The 23,749-nt window shown below is 40.6% G+C and overlaps 2 protein-coding genes across 2 annotated transcripts; both read right to left on the bottom strand.

The window, feature by feature from the left end:
• Positions 1 to 2,977: 2,977 nt before the first annotated feature.
• LOC133366306 (olfactory receptor 14I1-like) lies at positions 2,978 to 3,925 on the bottom strand. Its single transcript, XM_061589267.1, has one exon. The coding sequence runs from the start codon at positions 3,923 to 3,925 to the stop codon at positions 2,978 to 2,980; it is 948 nt and encodes a 315-aa protein (XP_061445251.1).
• A 16,518-nt stretch (positions 3,926 to 20,443) lies between these two features.
• Positions 20,444 to 21,394, bottom strand: LOC133366305 (olfactory receptor 14I1-like). Its single transcript, XM_061589266.1, has one exon. The coding sequence runs from the start codon at positions 21,392 to 21,394 to the stop codon at positions 20,444 to 20,446; it is 951 nt and encodes a 316-aa protein (XP_061445250.1).
• Positions 21,395 to 23,749: the final 2,355 nt, after the last annotated feature.

The raw sequence follows: 23,749 nt of genomic DNA, 5'->3' as shown, positions 1-23,749 counted from the left end.
CGCCAGGTTAAAACTTTCCTCTTCGCCCAGGCATTTTAATTATTTTAATCATGTTGCATTTATTGGAAGTGTTTTAATTCTTAATATTTTGTACTTTTAAATTGTGTTTTTATATTGTATATGCTTATGTATTTTTAATGTTGTTCTTGTGAACCACCCAGAGAGCTTCGGCTATGGGGCGGTCTATAAGTTTAATGAAATAAATAAATAAATATATCAGAAATGAATGAATGGTGATCTGAAGAGCATTAGTGGGATAAAAAAAAATCCATGTTACCTATTAGTACAATATTTGTTTGTTATATTTGTTGGGAATATGTTTTGCTATATTAAGGTGCCCATTGTTCATTTTAAAGACAGACAGTATGATGTTGGAGTCAGTATTTCAACATTTTAAGTATATATGAGACCTCTTGAAACTAGAGAGGTAACAGGAAAAGAAAACAGTTGATAAATACATCAAAATAATAGCAAATGACCCAACTCCCTTAAAATGTTTTGAAACACTTTAAGATTAAATTTCCCCTCCAGCAGTTATAGGGTAGAATGTGCTGACGATGTCCAAATCCATATATCCTCTCAACAAAGCACTTTCCATCTTCCTCTGGCACTTGCTACAGTACTTGTAGCTGATTTTTGCCTATACTTTTTTTTAAAATCTATGCATGTAATGACAATAGTCACCAAATGTTGCATCAGCAAAGAGTGACAAGATGGACAGTAAAAACAACATGCATGAATCTGCTTTGGCTTTTGGGGTTTTCTGTCCAGAGTCCAGTATACCTGATCAGAAAACATTGTTGAAACCTTTCAAATAAGTCTGTGCTGCTGCTTCTACCTTTGTAGGAGAAGTAACCAAATAATTAATGTAAACAATATGTGTCTTGGTGCCTGAAAAACAATCACATTTCTAGGTGAAATCTATGTCTAACCTGATCTCATATTTCATTAGATATATCCATGTACAGTTGTCAAATGTTTTAGTGCTGAGGTGTCAAGATGTGTATGTATGTGTGGGTGTGGAAGGGCGGCCCTCTATATGAGAGGCTGGGATATAATATCCATTTCCAGCATTAATAACAGTGAAAAACACCTAAAATCATATTACAAAAAGTAGGGTGAGTCCTAACACTATATATCTCTGGTGTCAAAGGCCAGTGTAAAGAACTGCATCTTCAGCTTTCGCCAAAAGCAGTACAGTAAAGTGACCAGACACTCATCTGTAGGGAGAGAGTTCCATAACTTAGGGGCTGCCACAGAGAATGTCCTCTGATGGGCCACCACCATCACCCCGAGCTACTAAGGGTGCTGGAACTACCAAAAGGGCTTACTCTACTAAACTCAACACCCAAGAGGGTTTGTAGGGAAGGAGGTGGTATTCCAGATATGGGGACCTAAGTCATTTAAACAGTAAGGTGAACACCTTGAATTTGGCTTGGAAACAAACTGGCAACCACTGCAGCTGTTTAAATCAAGGGTTATATGAATTCTAAAGTGAACCCCAGCCAGTAATCTGGCTGCTGCATTTTGGACCAGTTGAACTTTCCAAGTTGTCTTCAAGGGCAGTCCCATGTAGAGTGTGTTGCAATACTCCTATCTGGAAGTTACCAGAGCATGGATTACCATGGCCAAATAATTTCTGTACAAAAGGGGCTGAAGCTGGCAAGCCTGCTGGAGCTGGAGAAAGGCATTCCCAGCTACTGAGGCCACCTGAGCCTCCAGTGACAATGTTGGATTCAGGAGTACCCCAAAGTTGTGGACCTAATCCTTCCAGAAGAGACCAATCACAACCCATGCCAGGCTACCTCCCCATCTCCCAGATATTAGAATGCTGGACACATATCACCTCTGTCTTCTTAGGATTCAATCTGAATTTATTGGACTACATCCAGCCCATCACTACCTCCAAGCACCAGTTCAACATGTCAATCCCCTCTCCTCATTCGGATGGGATAGAGAAATAAAGCTGAGTGACATCTGCATATTGATGGCACTTCACTCCAAATCTCCTGATGACAGCTCTCTGTGGCTTCAGATAAATGTTAAATAGCATTTTCTTTTTTCCTTCAATTTTTTAAATTTAATACGAATTGTAAAATTGAAATAACACACACACGCAAAGAATATGATTGGGGCGGTAATTAAAAAGCATGGTGGATATATGGAACCCTGTGGAACACCACAAGAGAGCTCACATAATGCTGAACAATAGCCTCCCTTAAATACTTTTTAGAAGTGGTTCTGGAGGTATGAGTAGAATGACTGAAGCACAGTGCCCCAAGCCCCACTTTCCTGAGATGCTCCAAAAGGATATTATGGTCAACAGTATCAAGAGCCACTGAGAGATCAAGGAGGACAAGCAGGGTTGTGTTTCCCCTATCTCTCCCTCAACATATGTCATCAACCAGAGTGACCAAGGCAGGCTCAGTGTCATGGGTAGGCCAGAAGCCAGACTGGAACTGTGCCAAATAACCAGATTCCTCCAAACGTGCTTGAACCTGGGCTGCCAACACCTTCTCAAGAACCTTTCCCAAAGAGGGGCTATGGTGCCTCTGGGCGATAGTTATTTTTCGGGGTCTAGGGGTCTTAAGAAAGGGCACACCACCCCTACCTTCAAGGCAGATGATACCTCCCTCCTCCAGTGAAGCAGTAATCACTCTCTAGACCCACCCACTCAATCCCCTATGGCTATCTGTAAGAAGCCATATATGTGATTAGGTTTTATTTGTATCTGTTATAAAAGAAGAAAAAACCCATTAAAAAGAGGGTGAAGATGAACAAATAAAGTTGAATGACACTGAGAAAAGACTGGAGGGGGTAGTGAGCAATCTGTGTGACATAATTACACATATTGAAATGGTTATAGTGCAAGGTTGCCACCCTGGGCTCTTAAAGGTAGGGATATACATATATAAATTAATAAAAAATAAGGTTAAAATTGCAGGACCAACCATTCATATGAAGTAGAATCCAATTTTCAAATAAGTCTAAATATTCTTTTAGAGGAATCTCCAAAATCTAAGAATTTCCACAAAGCAGTCTTGATCTCTTTGTTTCTCATGAAGTAGATAAATGGATTCAGCATGGGAGGAATTATGGTATATATCAGGGCAAAGGGTATATCTAGATCAGAAGGAGCATCAGTGGGAGGCCTTGCATAGGCAAAGAGTTCAGTGAACAAAAGCAGTGAGAAAACAGTGAGGTGGGGAATGCAAGTGGAGTAAGCTTTTTTCTTGCCATGAGCAGAAGGAATTCTGAGCACTGCAGAAAATATCTCCATGTATGTTATGATGATGAAAATGAAACATCCTAGTGCTATAAAACATGATAGAACAATAAGACCAATTTCAAATAAGTAAAAGTCAGAGCAGGAGAGCTTCAATAACTTTGGGATTTCACAGAAGAACTGGCTGACAACATTAGAACAGAAGGTGTTTGCAAAAGTGCCAGAAGTATGTACTATGGCATAAAGAAGACTACTAATCCACACAATTACTGCCATCTGAAGGCAGGCTCCTTTATGCATAATTGTCTCATATCGTAATGGGTTGCAGATGGCAACATACCGGTCATATGCCATTACAGTTAGAAGTGAAAGATCTGATGCTACGAAGAAGACATAGAAGAAAACTTGAGCCACGCACCCAGAATAAGAAATTGTTGTGCTGTTCATAATGGAATTGGTCATAGATTTGGGTATGATGACAGAAACAATGCCTAAGTCCATCATGGCCAAGTTCGTTAGGAAAAAGTACATTGGTGTATGAAGGTGATGGTCAAGGGCTACTGCAGCAATGATGAGAAGATTCCCGGTGATGGTTGGCAAGTACAATGCTAGAAACAGAAAGAAGTATAAGATCTGTAGTTCTTGTACATCTGAGAATTCCAACAGCAGAAATGTAGACACGGAAGTAGAATTGCTCATTTTTCTTCAGTTCTTGTGCGCTACCTGTAGAAGAAGGAAGCTCTGTTTATTTAAACAGGATTCATCAATTAGAAAGAAGACAGCAAGAGAATGGGCAATGCTAAGCACTTATTTAAGTTTTTATTTATGCTAACAGTTTCTACAGTTCAACCCCTCCTTTTTCTTGAGGACAGAAAAATGAGCTAATACAATTGGTTTTAGTTGATTTTGGGGGGGGGAACTGAATATATTCATCTGAATACTTAACAACACAATGCCATCCAATGCCTATATTTCCTATATGACTAAATTAATCTGTTTAGAGAAAGCCAAAATTACATTTTCAGAATGCAGTCTTCATAAACTGTACTGCAGTGTGTTTAACCTTTTCACAGCTTACCATTTCTTGCTCCCAACTATTCCTTAGCTGTCCAAATTTACAATCTGTGCTTAATTAAGTGTGATAATTCTTTTCAGCCAAGTCATGATCAACAAGAACAATTTGGGGGTTTGTAAAATGGCCTTAATGTTTATGTTTTGTAGCTACAAAATGTTCTTATCACCAATGCTGGCTTCTCTTCGTCCCTTTAACTGTTAACTTTCTTCTACAGATGGATTTGCATCTTGCAAAGAGAAGCTTAATTTTTCCTCCAGAGCTCCTTTCTCTTATTTTTAGTATTTTTATCTTCTGAAACTCTTGAATTTGGATTTTAAGTTAGATATAAGCACAGTACTGCAGTACTTTAAAATTGTTTAAAGTTAAAGCTTGGTGTCAGAAGTTAAGGCTTTGGTGTCTTATGAAAACAAGGAAATCTTAATGACCCACAAAGCTTAATGAATCTTAATAACCCACACCATCGAGATGACTAGAAATGACCCTGTTGCTGATATGCCGTCTGAACGCTGTTCATGTTCCCAACATGAAACAATAGAATGATTCTGGTGCAACGTATGATTATAGGAAACTCTGGGAATGACGCTTCTTCACCATAGCAATGAATTTCTGCATCTCAATCCCACAATCCCTGGTTTAGGATCCTTGGTTTACACTTCTGTTTATCTCTCAACCATAATCCAGCCTCTAAATAGCCTCCAATATCATCTGTCATGAACCACCCTGTTCAGATCTTGTAAGTTCAGGACTGTGGCTTCTTTAATGGAATCAATCGATCTCTTGTTTGGTCCTACTCTTTTTCTACTCCCTACTGTTTTTCCCAGCATTCCTGTCTCTTTCCAGTGACTTATTTTCCACCGGTGAACTTATTTTCTAGCAAATCTTGACTTCCCATTATGTGTCCAGGGTATGATAATTCCAGCTAATGATAACTTCAGTTTCATCATTTTAGCTTCTAGCTATAGTTCTGGTTTAATTTGTTCTATGGCCTAATTATATTGTCTCTTTCACAGTCCTTGGTATGCACAAAGCTCTCCTCTAACACCACATTTCAAATGAGTTGATTTCCACCTTTTTCTCTTGTCCGTTTTTTAACTGTCCTCTTCCTAGCTGCACAGCTGCATCTCCTAGCACTCGCTGCCCTTCCCAGCACATTTTTCTCATTTTTAGAGAAAGCCCTCCCCAGCTGTATTTTTTTTTTTTTTTGCTATGGGATATCAAACATTGAAGTCCACACTGTACTGCATAAGCAAGTTTGAAAAGTAACCCCCCTTCTTCCTTTGGAATGCAATGTTAAAAGAAAAAAATGGTAAACAGGCTTTTGAATTTGCTCGGTAAAACACCTCTTAACTAACTAGATACTAGAGCACCCAGTATCTGTTGGACTTTGATGTCAATAGGGAATCAGTTTGGCTGGTCTATGACCGAAATAAATTCATTCATTCATTCATTCATTCAGTTTGCAAGGCCAATTAAGCCAGGCATTGACACCATAAGCAGAGAATTTCATGACAACTTTTCATGTGCAAAAGCTCTGCACATGGCCAGAGGCTATGAAAGCTCAAAGTGTTAGAATGTGCATGTGTTTGTGTTGTATTGTTGTTGTGTGTGTGTGTGTCTGAAACCTTTTAAATCTATTTTTTCTTCTCTTACCAATAATGGGGAATAATTAATCCACTTATTTTCTCATTTATGGCCATGGAAATACTTTATTTTTATGTTTTCTTCCCAGCAGTTTTCCTTCAGTAAATATTTTATTTGTTTTCCCCCTTAAGGAAGCATTTTTTCTTTATTTTAAAGAAATGTTTTGGTTTTAGTGTTACCACAGAATATTTTTATCAAATGCATTTTGACTGGAACCTAACAGATCACTGGCATGAATCCAGTACCAACGCTTTGGAGCAGGACACAGATATGGAGCTGGCGTGCCATTTTCCTGTGTTGCTACAATAATAATGAAATAAAGAGGCCTGCTTCATTCTATCCCAACTACAAAAGGTGACAAGTTGGCCATCATTCCTGCAGTGGGTACCTGTATTTCTTTTGGCAAGACGACCCACTCATGCATATTGTGCAAGCCTGCAACCTTCTTCTACAGTCACTTGGGGGAAGGGGGTTAATTATTCTTTTTATTATTTAAGTTTTCTGGCTAGCATCAACAAACCATACACAGTTCAGTTCAGCTTCCACTGAATATAATCATCTCCAGGGATATAACCATCTCCTGAGGATGAACTGTTTCTCCAAATGGTCGCCAACGTTCACTTTCAAGACTGAACTGTTTCAAGATCACAAAAATTGTTTTATACTACAGATTGTGGATATTCATTGTAATATCGACTGTAATTGAATACTCATGCATTGTGCTTTAAGGATTTGATTATTTCCAGGCTGTGCATTTAACCATTGCATAGACATATTAAGCATTGCTATTTTTCATTACATAATCTAAGTGTTATAGGATAGATTTGCTTTTCAAATTCCAAGGGAAAAGTGATGTTCTTTGATTTTCTTCACAAAGTCTTAAAGGTTAGGCATTAGTGTATGTGGGTAAAGAATGCCTGTATACGACAACCAGTTTTCAACGTGTGCTTGTCAATGGGAATGAGTGACATGATCGTTTTCCTAGCTGAGCATTTTGCAATGTTTAACTGTTTTTTGTAAGATGTGAGATATACCAGTGTAAAACCTTGAACCGTTGCATTAGGCTATGAGCTCGCTAGTCTCCAACAGTTACCTTCCCACCCATTTTATTTACTTTCTCACCATAGGTTACAGAAAAAGTTAGAAGTAGTGAAACAATTAGGAGAGCTACACTTCAAATAATGCATGAACACCAGGCCATCACCAACATAACAGCCAAGATTAAACAGATAGGTACACACATAGTGGTGGGATGGACAGCTGGCTTGAGTGAAGGAGCAAAAGGAGGTTTATCTCTTTTTAATACACCCCATTGTGGTGGTTTTAGGAAACATATTGAAAATAAAACAGCCGATATCATAATGCCGTTGTATAAATCTATGGTGCGGCCGCATTTGGAATACTGTGTACAGTTCTGGTTGCCTCATCTCAAAAAGGATATTATAGAGTTAGAAAAGGTTCAGAAGAGGGCAACCAGAATGATCAAGGGGATGGGGCGACTCCCTTATGAGGAAAGGTTTCAGCATTTGGGGCTTTTTAGTTTAGAGGAAAGGTGGGTCAGAGGAGATATGATAGAAGTGTATAAAATCATGCATGGCATTGAGAAAGTGGATAGAGAAAAGTTCTTCTCCCTCTCTCATAATACTAGAACTCATGGACATTCAAAGAAGCTGAATGTTGGAAGATTCAGGACAGACAAAAGGAAGTACTTCTTTACTCAGCGCATAGTTAAACTATGGAATTTGCTCCCAGAAGATGCAGTAATGGCCACCAGCTTGGATGGCTTTAAAATAAGATTAGACAAATTCATGGAGGACAGGGCTATCAATGGCTACTAGCCATGATGGCTGTGCTCTGCCACCCTAGTCAGAGGCACCATGCTTTTGAAAACCATTTGCCAGAAGCCTCAGGAGGGGAGAGTGTTCTTGCACTCGGGTCCTGCTTGCGGGCTTCCCCCAGGCACCTGGTTGGCCACTGTGAGAACAGGATGCTGGACTAGATGGGTCACTGGCCTTATCCAGCAGGCTCTTCTTATGTTCTTATGTCCTTATTCTGGTCATCATCTCAATAGCCCTGGTAAGATGGATCCTACCCAAATGGCACAGTTACATCAGAAGGAAGAAAGCATAAAAGTCCAAGACAAAACAGAGGTGCATAAGGTGTGAAAAGACATCTGCGTAAGTATATTCAGATGTTTTTCAACAAGGGGAGTTGTTACAAGTGCTCGGGCTGACCCCATTTTGGTCCATGGGACCTGGAGCATTCTGGACTACATTCCACCCCACACCCCCTGTGTTCTGGCTCATTGTGCATTCCTGCAGTACAGTAAAGGACAGAAGCAAGGCCATTCCATGGGCAACTAAAATATTTAAGAAAAACATAAATAAATGTTATCCTCTTCCTTGACAGGCTTCCCTCATGTGCAGCAGAATAACCTCATTGTTTAAAGAGAACATTAGAAAATAATGTAGCCTGAGTTTTCTGAGTGTCAGCAAAATACATACACACAACATGGATCACCTCACACTCAAGTTATTATTTTTTTACAGAGGAATATGCTTAAGATGAAGACTTTACAGATTGAATGGGCAAGGATGAATGAAATTAAATAATAAAATAAATTGTGTGAAGCTAGTTTTCTAGCTAGCTTCAGAGTGGGGAACTGATGGGGAAATTATTATATACAAACAATAAGCAAAATATATTCTTTCATAAAGCTATAAAGGTTTATATCATTTTAATAGTTTAATTTAACTTTTAATAAGTTTAGTAGCCAGGCAGAATCTTTTTCTCTTTAGAGATGTCTTTTTTTCTCTGTGCTGGTTTGTTTGGAACTACTTGTACTCAAAACAATTGATAACACTGTGTTGAACATCTCGGTATCTCTAAGACGTAGAAAGAATTGCAGTCCAAAATGTGTAGCTAAATTGCTTTGCTCATTACCTAGAGTGCTTAGCTCACTGTGAAAATGTACTTTTATGTGAAGTACTGAACATTGCCAAATTCATTAGAACTTGATTCAGAAAGTACAGTGCCTATGCAAGTACCCATGCAAATGCCTATGAAAATACCTGTGCAATACTGATATGCTTATGCCATACTGAGTCATGCTGATGTGTTAACTCCTGACTGGTAGATGCTAAAGTCTTTGTCCTGAAATGTATCAAAACCCAGGCAACCAGTGCCATGTGGCAGTTCTCCACTCACTCAAAGGGACACTGACCAGGCATATGCTTGTCATCCAATAAAGGCCTACCTTTTTCCTGCAAGCCTGTGTTCTTTGATTTTACTCAATGACCCCCAGTCCAACGAACTACAAAATTCCCCTTCATTTATTTGCATTTTCATCTCTTGACAACTACCACATAAAGTGACTGTTTGCATGTCAGAATTCAGTCATCACCCAATAGCTTCAAAATTACCTCAAACAGAATAGTAGTCTATGTGAAGGCAGTTCAAAGAAACATAGGAACATGTCTCATTCCAATTCAGACCATTGGTACAATTATCCTAATGCTGTCTACACTGGCTGGCCACTTTTTTCAGGGTTTCAGACAGGAGTCTTGCCCAGTCCTACATGGAGACACCAAGGATTGAATCTCGGATGTACCACAGAGCCATGACCCTTCCCCATGTCTGTCTTGTCTATTGCATTCTCCAGTATTTCCTGACCAGGTACTTAACATATGTTTGTGATCATTGGCAATGCTAACTGGTGCTGATGGGAACTGAAGTCCAACACTTTTTGAGGGTATCAGATTAGAGACTGCTGGTATACCCTGATTCACATTAGAATCCCACCATCTCTGGCAAAGATCTTTCACATTACTGGCCTGCTACATAATTATTTTTGTAACTGGAGATGCAAGGGATTGAAACTGATAATGAAATAATATATCTGGCTACAAAAGATGGGTCTTCCCAATTTTTCAACTCTGAGTCACCAAGAAATTCAGCATAGAATAGACAAGGAAGAGGAGATGCTATCTGGCATGGGTTCCTTCTTCCATCATCACACACATGCAGCTCCGTTGAATAAACAGTAATTTGCAGGATATTAGTGAGATACTATAATTCCTGCATTGGCTCATACTTTAATATTATATTTATTTTGAACATTTTTACTGTATTGTTCATGTTAATATATAAGAACCATTTGAAAATTGATAGTTGACAGGGGAAAAAAGTTGACAAACACCACTAGATTGCACCAAAACAATGGGAAGAAACCCAACCCCTTAAAATTTTTGGAATACCTTTAATTGTAAGATCCAATTTCTCCTCCAGCTACTTTAGAATGCAAGGGATTGATGATGTGCAAGGTCATACATCCGGACAACCAAGCACTTTCTAGCTTCTCTGGCACTTATCACAGTATATATAGCTGTTGTTTTTGCCTTTTAAAGACTGCATATGTAAAGATGTCACCAAATGTTGCATCAGCAAATAGTGACAGAATCCATGGGAAGAGGAGTTGTTAAAGTCTGTTTGGGCTTTGAGGATCTTATTCCCAAGAGACCAGCACACCAGATCAGAAATGCAGTTGAAAACCTCCTGAGCTCTGTTTTGCTTCTACGTTTCTAACAAATATAAACAAATAATTAGTGGATACAATATACATTTTCAATGAATGAAAAACAGTCATATTTGTATGTGAAATGTTTGTATAAAATTATCTCAGATATTCCAGTACAGTTGTCAAATGATTTGGTGTTGAGGTGCCAGAATAGGCTGGGAGGAGGAACCCCATATTTGCAAGAGTGAGACAGAGCACTATAACTGAAATTTAACCCAGAAAGGATAGTTCACTAACAAAAGGGGCTCTTTGACTATCCTGATGGCATTTGAAGAAAATGCTAGGCTTCTAAAGGGTGATGGAAGAACATAGATGGAATAGCACCCTCCATTTAAAATTATGCATGGAAGCTAGACTTGATTTTTGAATGCCAGCAGAGTATCCTTCATTGTAGTATCAGCAAGGCACCAGCACAGAGAGGCCTGCACCATATATCACTACTTCACACACATATTGTCCTGGTCCCATTAGTCTCCCTACATCAAGAGAGTGAGGAAGGAGATAATTCAATCTACATAAGGAGCTGTGAAGACTGAATCTAGCTTTGAAGCAGCTCCTGTCAAGGTAACATCCAGTGGTATTATCTACACTGCTGTGGGCTTACATCAATGCACTTGGCTTACTGTCTGTGACCATTTTGATATTTTCACATTGATGTAATGATGATATTCCACCTGTTCACTCATCTGGTCCATTAGGACAAGTGGGACTTCCTCACCACTCTCAGTCTGCCCTCAGCCAGGTCCCTCCTGTCATGCCATCTCAGTTACAACCAGCACAGGGGGTGGGGCTATCTGTCAGTTTCCTCCACTTATCCTTAGTGTTGCCCCTTGTAGAACTTAGCAGGGAGGAGGACGAGGACAGAACTAGAATGATTTGCTTCTGCTTGACATTGGTTCTGGCTCCACCTATCATTGGCAAAGACTCAGGATTGCAACCTGGCTTTTTGAAACAGCTCCAACTCATTTCATTGTTACTTTAGGCCAATCCCCGCATGAATGTTTCCTTGAAAATGTGGTAGGCCATTTTGTTCTCTTGCTCCAGTTTGGTCCATTGAGCCATTTCTTGTATGTATGTATGTATGCATGTATTAAATATATATCCCTCCCTTCCTCCCAAACGATCCAAGAATTGCAAGCACAGAAACAATAAAACAATTAAATAACCTTAAAACTATCTAGAAATAGTTTCAATGCAAATGCAGGCTGGCAATGACTTGTTTTCATTTTGCAGCAGTGTAGATTGGGCAGCTGGCAGCTTGGCCTCCTGTCATGAAAAACTTTGCTACAGTCTGTGGGCTTATCCAAACGGAGCAGGATAATCCACGGTTTCCATATTCGGTTTGTCATCTGATAGTCCTCACTTTGCCTTTTAGTTCACTCTTTCCCAATAAAAAAAAAGCTTTTTTGCACCCGCACACGCAGCGGTAAGACCCCTACTTTCTTTTTGCTTTTTCCAAGCTCCACCTCTAAAACCTCCCCCTATCAACCAATTGGTCAGCAAAAAAATTATGTATGCTCCTCTCCCCCTTTGCAACGAAGCACAATATGGCTGTAAAGGAGTTCTCGCCCGGAAGGAAAGGCTGCTGGTCGGTTTCACGCCTGCCTTCCCATGGAGAATGAAATTGACAAAGCTTTCCCAATCAGGCTTGAAACCCACCAGAAGCACTTTTTTCGTTTGCATTTGCGATATTACGCTTAAACGAATGTATGCTTTTCTGCCTTTATTGATATTTAAGGAGATACACATGCTGGCAATGCACTTATTTCTCCAAAAAAGCAAGAAATGTGTCATCCCCCCTTCTCCCTTTCCGTCCCACAGAGAATGAAATTGGCAAAGCTTTCTGGAGCAGGCTTGAAACCGACCAGAAGCCTTTTTCTTGTTTGCATTTGCCATATTACACTTAAACCAATGTATGCTTTTCTGATTTGAAGCAAAAACCCCAGCAAGTACAATGAAATTGACAAGGCTTTCGGAGGCAGGCTGAAACTGACCATTCCCCCTTTCTTGCTTGCTGTGCATTGCAGATCTCACCCAGAGCGGCTGCCCAGTTTGCAGGCTGGCAAAAAATAAAATGCATCTGCGCAGTAGTTGCAGACCCCCCCCAACACCCCACCATTGCGATGATTGGTTCACTTTTCCCGGGCTTATTCTCGCACATGCGCAAAAGTGCAGTTATGTGATTGGCTGGAATGAGGAGAAGGGGCAAGGGGAAATGCCCAAGAACCGCCCATCAGCTGTAAAGTCCGCAGTATTGCATCCTAACTCCTGAAGGCACAGCGGATGATTCCCGATTTTAAACAGCAAATCACATTTTTGCCGGTATTGCAAGGAGCGGATTTAACCCGCGAAAATGCGTAACAGCGCGAGACGTCATTTGGACGACTGATAAATAATGAACACACATAGCGGACATGTCACACATTTTGCAGTCGTCTGGATGAGCCCTGTGTGTATGAAAGTGAGGACTCTTCTAATTGAGACATCTCTATCTCTATCTGTATCAACAGACAGACCGATAGACAGATAGATAGATAGACAGATAGATAGACAGATAGATAGATCTTAATTTAAAATTTGTAGCAGAATTCCATGCATGTCTACCCAGTGGAACTTACTCCAATGGAAATGGGCATAGGACTGCCATCAGGTTAATCACTACCATACAGTGAAGGGGTTATCCTTATGTGATGGAGTATGGAAGTTGGATAAAAGAGAATTTGAATGTCAGCTTTATTTTCTTTTGATATGTGGGTGAGACAGCTGGCATTTATTCCAGATCAGGGTCACCACTGCTGCGGGCGTGGTGGGCTTTCCCCCAAGATGTTATACAGCCTATTGTCAGACCTCAAGCTGCAGCTTTTAAAGCCAGTGTTGGGTTATCATATTTAAAGGTTCTGTTCATATTATTTCTCTCTTTTCATGTTTGGCAGGTCTGTGTCAGTTACGACATCCTGCAATGGTGATTCTTGAAAAAATGAAATGGACTTCCTTCAAGTTGATTCTGACTTATGGGTGACCCTATGAATAGGGTTTTCATGGTAAGTGGTATTTGGAGGTGGTTCATCATTGCCTTCCTCTGAGGCTAAGAGGCAGTGACTGGCCCAAGGTCACCCAGTGAGCTTCATGGCTATGTGGGGATTCAAACCCTGGTCTCCCAGGTCATAATTCCAACACCTTAACCAGTACACCACACTGGCTCCATTCATTCTTGTTCTGACCCATAGCAGAGCTCGTTCTTCCATTGTAGGAACACAGTTGTATATGACCAAAATAACCATTTTTGTTATATGGGTGCTATAGCCCCTCTACCTCCTGTTCTTGTCATTCATTTGGGAGAAACTAATTTTGTCCAATGGACAAGTCTCAACACATTCAGAGAGATCAAGGATCTGTGATGGACAAAACATTGGGCTCCTGATTTGTTAGTGGTTTGGTCCAAGCTTAGAACATGCATGGGGGCAGTTCACCCCAATAAAATGAACAGGGTAAGGCATAGGGTGAACCAAATGTTTAAGCAATTCATTCTGCCATATATCCTCCATGACAGCAATAGATATGCCTCCTTCATTCTCCCCCCACCCTAAAATATAATAATAAATTTTATTTCTGTGTCGCCTATCTGTCCGGGTTAACGGACACTCTAGGCGACGTACAACAATATAAAAACACAATATACATATCAAAACAGCAATCAAAAACAGAGTAAAACCAGCCTTCAATTAGCATCATAAAAAAAACTAATCCACCCCAATCCCATAGGCCTGCCTGAATAGCCAGGTCTTTAAGGCTTGGCGAAAACCCATCAGGGAAGGGACATGCCGAAGGTCAAAAGGAAGGGAATTCCAGAGGGTGGGGGCCACAATCAAAAATGCCCTCTCTCTGGTCCGCACCAGCCTAGCTGTTTTAACTGGTGGGACCGAGAGAAGGTCTTGTCAGGTGGCATACTTGGTGATTCTGGAGGCGCTCCTTCAGATAAACTGGGCCGAAACCGTATAGGGTTTTAAAGGTCAATACCAACACCTTGAATTGGGCTCAGTAGACAACTGGTAGCCAGTGAAGATCTATTAACACTGGAGTGATATGATCACGGCGACGGCTGTGCTTAATCAAGCGCGCCGCCACATTCTGTACCAGGTGTAACTTCCGGACCGTTTTCAAGGGTAACCCCACGTAGAGCGCATTACAGTAGTCTAAGCGAGAGGAGACCAGGGCATGTATCACTCGTGGGAGTAGATGAACAGGAAGGTAGGGTCGCAGCCTCTGTATCAGATGTAATTGATACCAAGCTGCCCGACTCACTGCCGAAATCTGAGCCTCCATGGACAGTTGGGAGTCAAGAATGACCCCGAGGCTGTGAACTTGGTCTTTCAGGGGTAATCTCACCCCATTCAGCATCAGGTCTGTAATTTCCAACATTCTTTTATCTCCCACGAGCAATACCTCGGTCTTGTCGGGGTTTAGTTTTAGCCTATTCTCACCCATCCATACACTTATGGACTCCAGGCATTTGGACATGGTATTCACAGCCAACTCTGGTGAGGACTTAAATGAGAGGTAGAGCTGAGTGTCATCCACATATTGGTGACACTGCAGCCCAAAACTCCTGATGATGGCCCCCAGCGGTTTCACATAGATGTTGAATAGCATGGGGGAGAGGATAGAACCCTGTGGCACTCCACAATTGAGAGGCCAAGGGTCTGAAATCTCATCCCCCAATGCCACCCGAGAGATAGGAACGGAACCACTGTAAAACAGTGCCCCCCATTCCTAATCCCTCTAGGCGATTTAAAAGGATACTGTGGTCGACGGTATTGAAAGCCGCTGAGAGATCCAGGAGGACGAGGAAGGTATATTCTCCCCTATCCAACACCCTCCTCATATCATCCACCAGGGCGACCAAGGCTGTTTCAGTTCCGTGACCAGTCTTGAAGCCCGATTGGAATGGATCTAAATAATCCGTTTCATCCAAGTGTATCTGTAACTGTTTGGCCACCACTCGCTCAATCACCTTGCCCAAGAATGGTAAATTAGAGACTGGGCGAAAGTTATTTAGCTCTTGGGGATCCAAGGAGGGTTTTTTTAAGATGGGCTTTATCACCGCCTCCTTGAGGGCTGATGGCATTGCACCCTCTTTCAAGGAAGCATTTAACACTGCCTTGATCCCTTCACTCAGTTTCTCTTTACAACTCATAATGAGCCATGAAGGGCAAGGATCAAGCAGACAAGTGGTTGGCTTCACAGTACCGAGCACCTTGTCCACTTCCTCAGCGAGAAGAGGCTGAAGCCAATTCCACCGGACCGGAATGCAACTGGCCGACTCTGGACCACTTCCTGTATCCACGGTGAATGGAATCATGCTCTTCAGACGCTCGATTTTATCAGCAAAGTGTTTAGCTAAAATATCACAGGAGGTTTTGGAATGCTTCATGGGTTCCTGAGCAACTGGACCGACCAGGCTTCGGACCACTTGGAACAATCTCCTGGGACAGCACTCAGTCTTGGGTGAGTAATAATTGTGGGATGATGGAGTACACCCATCTCTCCAGGGTTCTGATATATTTTTGGAACATCTGCAGAGCTCTTTTTGAGCTCTTGTGTGTATGGAAGGAGATGAATTGGCTGGAGATGATCACCTCCTGTGGTATTTAGGGCAGACATGTGAGGAGGTTAAGAACATGAAGGATAGGTATGCTGAGGCATTACTGGGTTAAGGGTACCCTTTAGGCATTGGACATTGCTATTGCCGGGTTCATGGGAAGGGTGGACTTTATGCCTGCCATGTGGAGTTTGGTGAATACTAGAAAGCAGGCACAGGGTGTGCATGTTGGGTTCACACACCCAAGACTGACTTAGCAAGGAGGAAGTCATTTGCTCCCAGCCTCTGGCTAGGGAGTCGCAGACTGTGGATGTTCACATACCCAAGAGGCTGACTGGATGCATCCCTATCTGATTTATATACAACCTCACCTTCCCATACTTTCAGAATTTCATTAATTAGGTTGCAGAACTTCAATTTTGTTGTATTACTAAATATAACCTTCTTTACCAATGCCTCTTGAGTCTTCATTGTGGGTATGAGGGCAATTCCATTCCTGATCTTAGGGTGGAGGCATGTTTACCTCCACCCCTGTCCTGCCCAGAGCCCAAATCAGGAGATGGAGGCAAGGGTTGAGATCATTCATATTTTATTAGCATAATGAATACATGGAAAGCAGTTCACTTCATAAACCTGTCTAAGCTAGCTCACTACTTTTCTAGCTAAGCTACCTAAGTAGTCTTTGCAGCATTTGGGGAGAGTTGAAGCAGCAGTGGAACCCAGACGGGAGCCTGCTTAAGTAGGAAAGGTCTTCGCCCATAGTCAATGGCTCCTGTGAAGTTCCACCCTCTCAAGGCCCCTCTTCTCAGGCTGTCTCGCGCGGAGTGAAGGGGGCGAGGTTCTGACATCTCATCTAGCAATGACAGTTCAATAGGTGCTGGCTCAGGGAGCGAGAAGCTGTTTGGCAGGCAGTCTTTTAAAGTGCCAGGCTGGGATTCCTGCAGAGGTGGGGTTGGCGTGCCCAAGGGATTGCCTTCCAACGGCCAAGGTGGGAGGCTCACAGGTGGACCGGGAACTGCCTCAATAGGAGAGCTGACCAATGGAGCCTGTGGGCCAACCTCGTCTTTCTCTGACTCCCTTCTCTGATCTAACCCCTGTGACAGATGGGGCACAACAACCCTCTCCCCTTCCTTCAATGGACACCCTGGAGATTCAATTCCAAAGGAAGGAGGTTGGAGGGGGGAGCAATGTAGGATGTAATGCCCAATGGGAAAATGGATTGGAACCAATTTTTTTATTCTACCTCAAATCATCATCATCATCATCACCATCATCATCATAGCATTTATATACCCCCCCATAGTCGAAGCTCTCTGGGCAGTTTACAACAAAACCTCAAAAGCAACCTTCAATTCTCTTGCAGTACCTTCCCTCCCTCCATGAAACAGTATGGGTTTGCTAGTCAGTTTTATGAGGGTCTGTGTAGGAATTTTGAGGGGAATCCTTGATTGGTCTTTTGGATCCCTCTTTTCTGCCTACTCCACACTACTAGGAATTCTATTTGGCTTCCTGGGACTGGTGTTTCTTTGAGTCTATAGTGGGCAGGTTAGGAGGTTAAGAATATAAACGATAGGTACACTCAGAGCTTGGAAAAAAATCTTTTTTAAACTACAACTCCCATCAGCCCCAGCCAACATGGCCACTGGATTCGGCTGATGGGAGTTGCAGTTTAAAAAATAACTTTTCCAAGCTCTGGGTACATTGAGGTATTATTGTGTTAAGGGCACTCTTGAGTTATCTTCATTACCTTTGGCATGGTGGGTCCTGGGTGTGTGTGACCTTTATGCCTGCCATGCACACTTTGGTGAAAGCTGCACAGCACAGCCAGGGTGTGCATGTTGAGTTTACATACCCAAGACTGATTTAGTATGGAGGGAGTAATTTGCTCCCAATTCTTGGCTGGGAAGTCACAGACTACAGCTGTAAACATGTCCAGGGGAATGGAAGGTTGCATCTCTGATTTTCCCCTACCTATACTTTCTGAATTTAGGTAATTAGGGTGCATATCTTTGATTTTGTTATATTAATAAATATAGCCTCTTCACCAATGCATTTGCTCTTAATTCTTCATAGTGGCTGTGGGGACAAAGAATATTTGTTCATATGCTTACATCTGATTGTACTATATATGTAAATGAAATGAGCAGTTTAAAAAGTGGATGAAGAGCGACTTCCGGGAAGGGTGACTTAGCCTGTGCCTGCTTTTGAGACGGGCTCCTGCCTCAAAAGAAGCTTATTCAGATATATCAGTCAGTTTTTTCTTTTTTTTTGACTGATTAAACTTCTCCCGGGTAGGGAGAAACGAAGAGATTAACCTCAAAGCCTATTTTTGTTGGGACGACCAGATCTCATTAATTTATGGGACGAGGTCCAGCCGACGAAGGTGGGACGGATTTTTAACAGCGAGCTCTATCTGTTAAAGCGAACGTTCATCTTATCTTCTAAGAGAGAACGCACTAACAGGCAAGCACCCTTCTTTCTATATTTTTCTTTTACTTGACTTAAATTGTTGCTGTTTAAAAGAGATTTGCCAGATTGATCGGTTTTTGACATCTCACTGGGGAGCCGTAACTTCTCTCTGCTACGCACTAATTAATAGCTTATCTCTGTTTTTGTTGCAAAAAGCTGTCCTGGATTTGCATTCTAAAGATACACACAGAAGAGGGATTTCTATTCCAGATTTTTATTTTGAAAAATATTATACTGTTTTGAGACTACTCTCTTTTTGGTCTATTTTATTTTGACGAATCTGTTTCTTGACGATTGCCATTAATTGCTTCGATCCTGGGAACTGCATTTTGTTTACTTAACTATTGGAGAGATAAGGCTGTCTGCTCTGTTTATACTGTGATGTCACCAAGTTTGGAGTATTAACCCAATTGTTGCTGAAATAAGAAGTGGTTTTCCTATATTTTTCTTTTAAAATGGCAATTAAGAAAGTGGCTGAGAATCTGGAAATAACTATGTTTCAGAGAATAATGAATGAGATTGAGATAACGAAAATTGAATTGAGTAAAATGAAGCAGGAGATTAAAGATATAAGGGTCCCTGTGAGAGAGGTGACCCTGGAAGGGGTCCCTGTGAGAGAGGAGACCCCGGAGATTGGAATAGGGGTCCCTGTGAGAGAGGAGACCCTGGAGACTGGAATAGGGGTCCCTGTGAGAGAGGAGATCCCGGAGATTGGAACAAACGTGGAACAGGAACAAGATTTGGAGTCTATGGACTTTAGAAATAAAATCTATTGTTTGGAACTCAATGTTATCTCTGAAGAAATTAATGAAGATTCTAGAGATAAAGTTATCAATGGCATGGATTATCTTCTGGACTGGAATGATGTGATGGAGCCCAATATAGAGAAAATCTATGGAATTAACTGCAGCCATGTGACAATGGAAAAACTTTTAAGAGATGACCCAGTGTATTTTGAAAAAAAGAACAGAGATATGATTTTACAGCAGTATTTCAGCAACTTATTCAGAATGGATGGCAAGAAAATATTTGGGATAGAGGTAATTCCCATCAGACTCTTATTATATGACTATGGCTTTGACAGCAAGATTATTATGGAATACTGATAATGGAAGATTGGATATTGAAATTACTGGACTTAACAAGACTACTGAAGATGGAAGATGGAAAATGGAACTAATAGAGATAATAGAACAATGGCTACTGAAATTACTGAACCTAACAGATTCTGATGTGATGGATTAATTGAAATGTTTATTTTGACTATGGTTATGACAATAAGATTATCATAATTAGTAATGAGATGGATTAATCGATATGCTTATCTGGAAAAAAAAATTGATAGATATATTTCTTAAAGAATTGAAACCTCTCTTTGACTTTTTGTGGAAAGAATAAAGTAATGTTTATGAGATTTGATGATTAAGTAAGATAACTACTGGAGGAAAGTGATTTTATAATATGACTTAAGAGACAGGATTGCTATATATTATAGACTTATAACTGATTTGATCTTTGACAAATGGGAAGTCAATATTTTACTCTTTATTTTTTTTTTTTCTTCTTTTCTTTTTTTCTTTTTGTTTAACTATTTTTGATTTTGTTTTTTGTCTTTGAATGTTTTATGATTTTGTCTTGTATGTTTTATGAAAATCTGAATAAAAATTATTGAAAAAAAAAAAAAAGTGGATGAAGAGAAACAAACAAGGATTACATGAAGAATGAGGTGGGGAGATCAGAGAGCAATGTCAAATGAATATTGAAATGTTCCTAGTGCAAGATTTTAAAAAATCAGGGTAACCATACACATGAAGACGACCATGGCAGTCAGTGCAGAAGAAATATACAAGCCCATTCTTACAGCAATCTGAATATAGTTTTAGAGGAATGTCCAAAATCTAAGAGTTTCCACAAAGCAATCTTGATTTCTCTGTTTCTTATACTATAGATGAATGGGTTCAACATGGGAGGAATTATGGCATACATCACAGCAAAAGCTATATCCAGCTCAGAAGAAGATTTAGTGGGAGGCTTTGCATAGGCAAAGACTGAATTGAATATAAGCACAGAGACAACAATGAGGTGAGGCAGGCAAGTGGAGAGGGCTTTTTTCTGGCCGTGCACTGAAGGAATTCTGAGCACTGTAGAAAAGATCTGTAGGTATGTTATGATGATGAAAACAAAGCATCCTAGTCCTAGAATACAGCTTAACACAAGAAACCCAACTTCAACTAAAAAGTAAAAGTCAGAGCAGGAGAGCTTCAATAACGATGGGATTTCACAGAAGAACTGATTGACAGCATTAGAACAGAAGGTGTTTGCAAAGGTGCCACAGGTGTGTAACATGGAATAAAGCATACTACTAATCCATCCAATGGCTGCCATCTGAATACAGGCTCCTTTGTTCATAATTGTCTCATATTGCAATGGGTTGCAGATGGCAACATAGCGATCATGTGCCATTACTGTTAGAAGGGAAAGATCTGATGCTACAAAGAAGAAGAAGAAGAAAACCTGAGCCACACATCCAGAATAAGAAATTGATCTACTGTTCATGATGGCATTTGTCATGGATTTGGGTATGATGACTGAAACAGAGCCAACATCCATCATGGCCAAGTTAGTTAGGAAAAAGTACATTGGTGTATGAAGGTGACGGTTGAGGGCTACTGCAGCAATGATAAAAAGATTCCCAGTGATGGTTGTTAAGTACAATGCTAAGAACAGAAAGAAGTATAAGATCTGTAGTTCTCGTTCTTCAGAGAATTTCAGCAGGAGAAACATGGACATGGAAGTATGATTGCTCATTTTATCTTCAGTACTTGCATGCTACCTGTAGAAGAAAGAACTGTTGGTCTGCCAGTATTGATTAACTAGTTAATTTAAACTGGATTCATAAAATAGAGCAATAAAATCCGGATATTTCTTTGCTAAACCAGTAGTGGGTAAGAAAATGGGATTAATGAAACCACTGAAACAGTAAGTGAAATCTGCTGTATCACGAGCACCGACTTCAGTCCAGCAAACAATATATATGTAACACAAAATGCAATTTGTTATGAGTTAACTTACATTTTCTATCCCTTCACATTCCTCATGATTGAAGGGATTCTTAGCAAACCTATAGAAATATGAGGTGGTCTAAGGGCTTTTGAGCCATTTTCTTTCTTTCCCTTCCTTGGAAAGAAAGATGCCATTCATTCTCCTTGGAGATTCATTTCAAACACAAATCACAGTTGCATTGCTGGGACACAGAGAGAAACAGTTTGATTTCTTGCTTCTCCCCTCGTGTTCACCTGATCCTAATTGGAGGTCTCAGCAGCTGCTATTTATATATTTTTTTCAAAAGGTAAGTATAAAATTAAACCACATTGTTAATATCATGTGTAGCTTGAATTTAAGCATAAATCAAAGAAAAATGTTAGGTAAAAAAATGAGATGCCAGTCCTCACGTCTTGGTACAAGTGGCATGGAAGCACAAAATGGTTGCCAAGGGCAGCAAAAAAAAGAAGTGACAGTACTCCATACTGGTGAGTACCATCACAGAAAAGGTCTGCCCCTATGAAGGAGAGCCTCTCTTGGCCAATAGCCAGCTCCCACCTCAGTAACAGTTGGCCAACTTCCCATGTAGATTTGATGCCATCACCTCATTGTCAGGATCTGTCCTAGATTGAAGGACCCTTAAGATTAAGTGAAGGCATCCTTACTTAGGGATGGAAGGAAATGACAATTTTTGTTCTCTCTGTTTCTCTCTTTCTCAATCTTAAATTCAGTTTTCCACATTTCTACAATTTGTGATTTTTTTAAAAAAATGGTGTTCCCGCTTGGAGGGGGTGTGTTTGCCACCACCCATATTGAGCAGAGGGCTTGGGAAGGTTCTTGAAGAAAGCAAAGGGGTCAGGTATTGTTGTTAGGGCCAATTAGGAGACAGGGATCAGTGGGTATATAAGACCGCTCTTCCCTGGAAGACCTGCCTTTTTTGCCTTGCGGCACCCTCCCAACCTCCCTTGTCAGTATGGGCTTTGCTAGTCGCCAATGGGGCTAAGTAGGAAATTTGGGGGGGGGGATCCTGCTTTCAGAATGCCTTTTGTTTTGCCTACTCCATACTGTTTAGGTCAATTTGATTGGCTTTCTGGGAGTGGTTCAGGTTGTTATGCTTTGGCTGGCGTGGAATTCGGGCAGGTGAGGTATTTGGGGGAAAAAGAAGGAGGCTGAGGCATTTTGGTAAAGGGCACTTGGTAGGGAACCATCAGTGCTTAATGTCTGGTGTGGATCTGAGGAATGTCCTAGTGGGAACGGCTTGCACATCATGGTGAATGCCTGTATGCATTCCATGAATGTATGAATGTCCAGGATGCGGAAGTTGGAACCACATACCTGACTCCAATAGCAAGGACGGATGGCTTTTCTCATATCCTTGGTGGGGAGTTATAGTCCAAGGTGACTGACCTGATTTAAGATTGAGGGAGAATTCCCTACTAATTAGTCTGTACCTCACCTGCCCGAAGGAGTTAAAAATTGGATTGAATTTGATTATGGCTTAATATTTGTTATATTTTAGTAAATATAACATTATACCATAACTGTGTCACGGGTCTTCTTTGGTGTGGTGGCAAAAAATCCTCATGAAAGTTCTTCAGCGTTTCAGTGTGAATTTCTTACAATAAACACATTTTGTATGCACTTTTGACTAATGTGCATGGTTATGCAAGCAATTTCTCCTACTATCGAGCATTTTTATATGTTATATTTCATAATATATTCATTTTATGCACACTTAAGCCATCTCTGCTATCTTTCCGGCACCTTTTGAAGACTTTCCTCTTTCAACAAGCCTTTTAATTTGAGACCTATCCCAGGCTGTGTCTGTGTTAGAATTGTTTTTTAATATTTTTTTAATAATGTTTTTAACCCTTTTTTAAAGATGTTTTAAAGCTTTTTTTTAAAAAAAAATGTTTTTAATGTTGCTTTGTTTTAATTTATTTTAAGGTCTGTTTTTATTATGTTTTAAAGTGTTTTTAGTGCTTCTGTTCACCGCCCTGGGCTCCTGCTGGGAGGAAGGGTGGGATATAAATCAAATAATAAATAAATAATAAAATAAATAAATTTCAAGTTTTTATCTGTAATTATTTTGCTTTTGTGATTGGCACTGCTTATACTTTT

Source organism: Rhineura floridana, chromosome 11, assembly GCF_030035675.1.
Source record: "Rhineura floridana isolate rRhiFlo1 chromosome 11, rRhiFlo1.hap2, whole genome shotgun sequence".
Lineage (NCBI taxonomy): Eukaryota > Metazoa > Chordata > Lepidosauria > Squamata > Rhineuridae > Rhineura > Rhineura floridana.
This window is presented reverse-complemented; position numbering and strand designations above follow the sequence as displayed.

What these genes read in the sequence shown, in the direction of transcription:
- LOC133366306 (XM_061589267.1), bottom strand. Translation starts at nt 3,925, where the DNA reads ATGAGCAATTCTACTTCCGTGTCTACATTTCTGCTGTTGGAATTCTCA.
- LOC133366305 (XM_061589266.1), bottom strand. Translation starts at nt 21,394, where the DNA reads ATGAGCAATCATACTTCCATGTCCATGTTTCTCCTGCTGAAATTCTCT.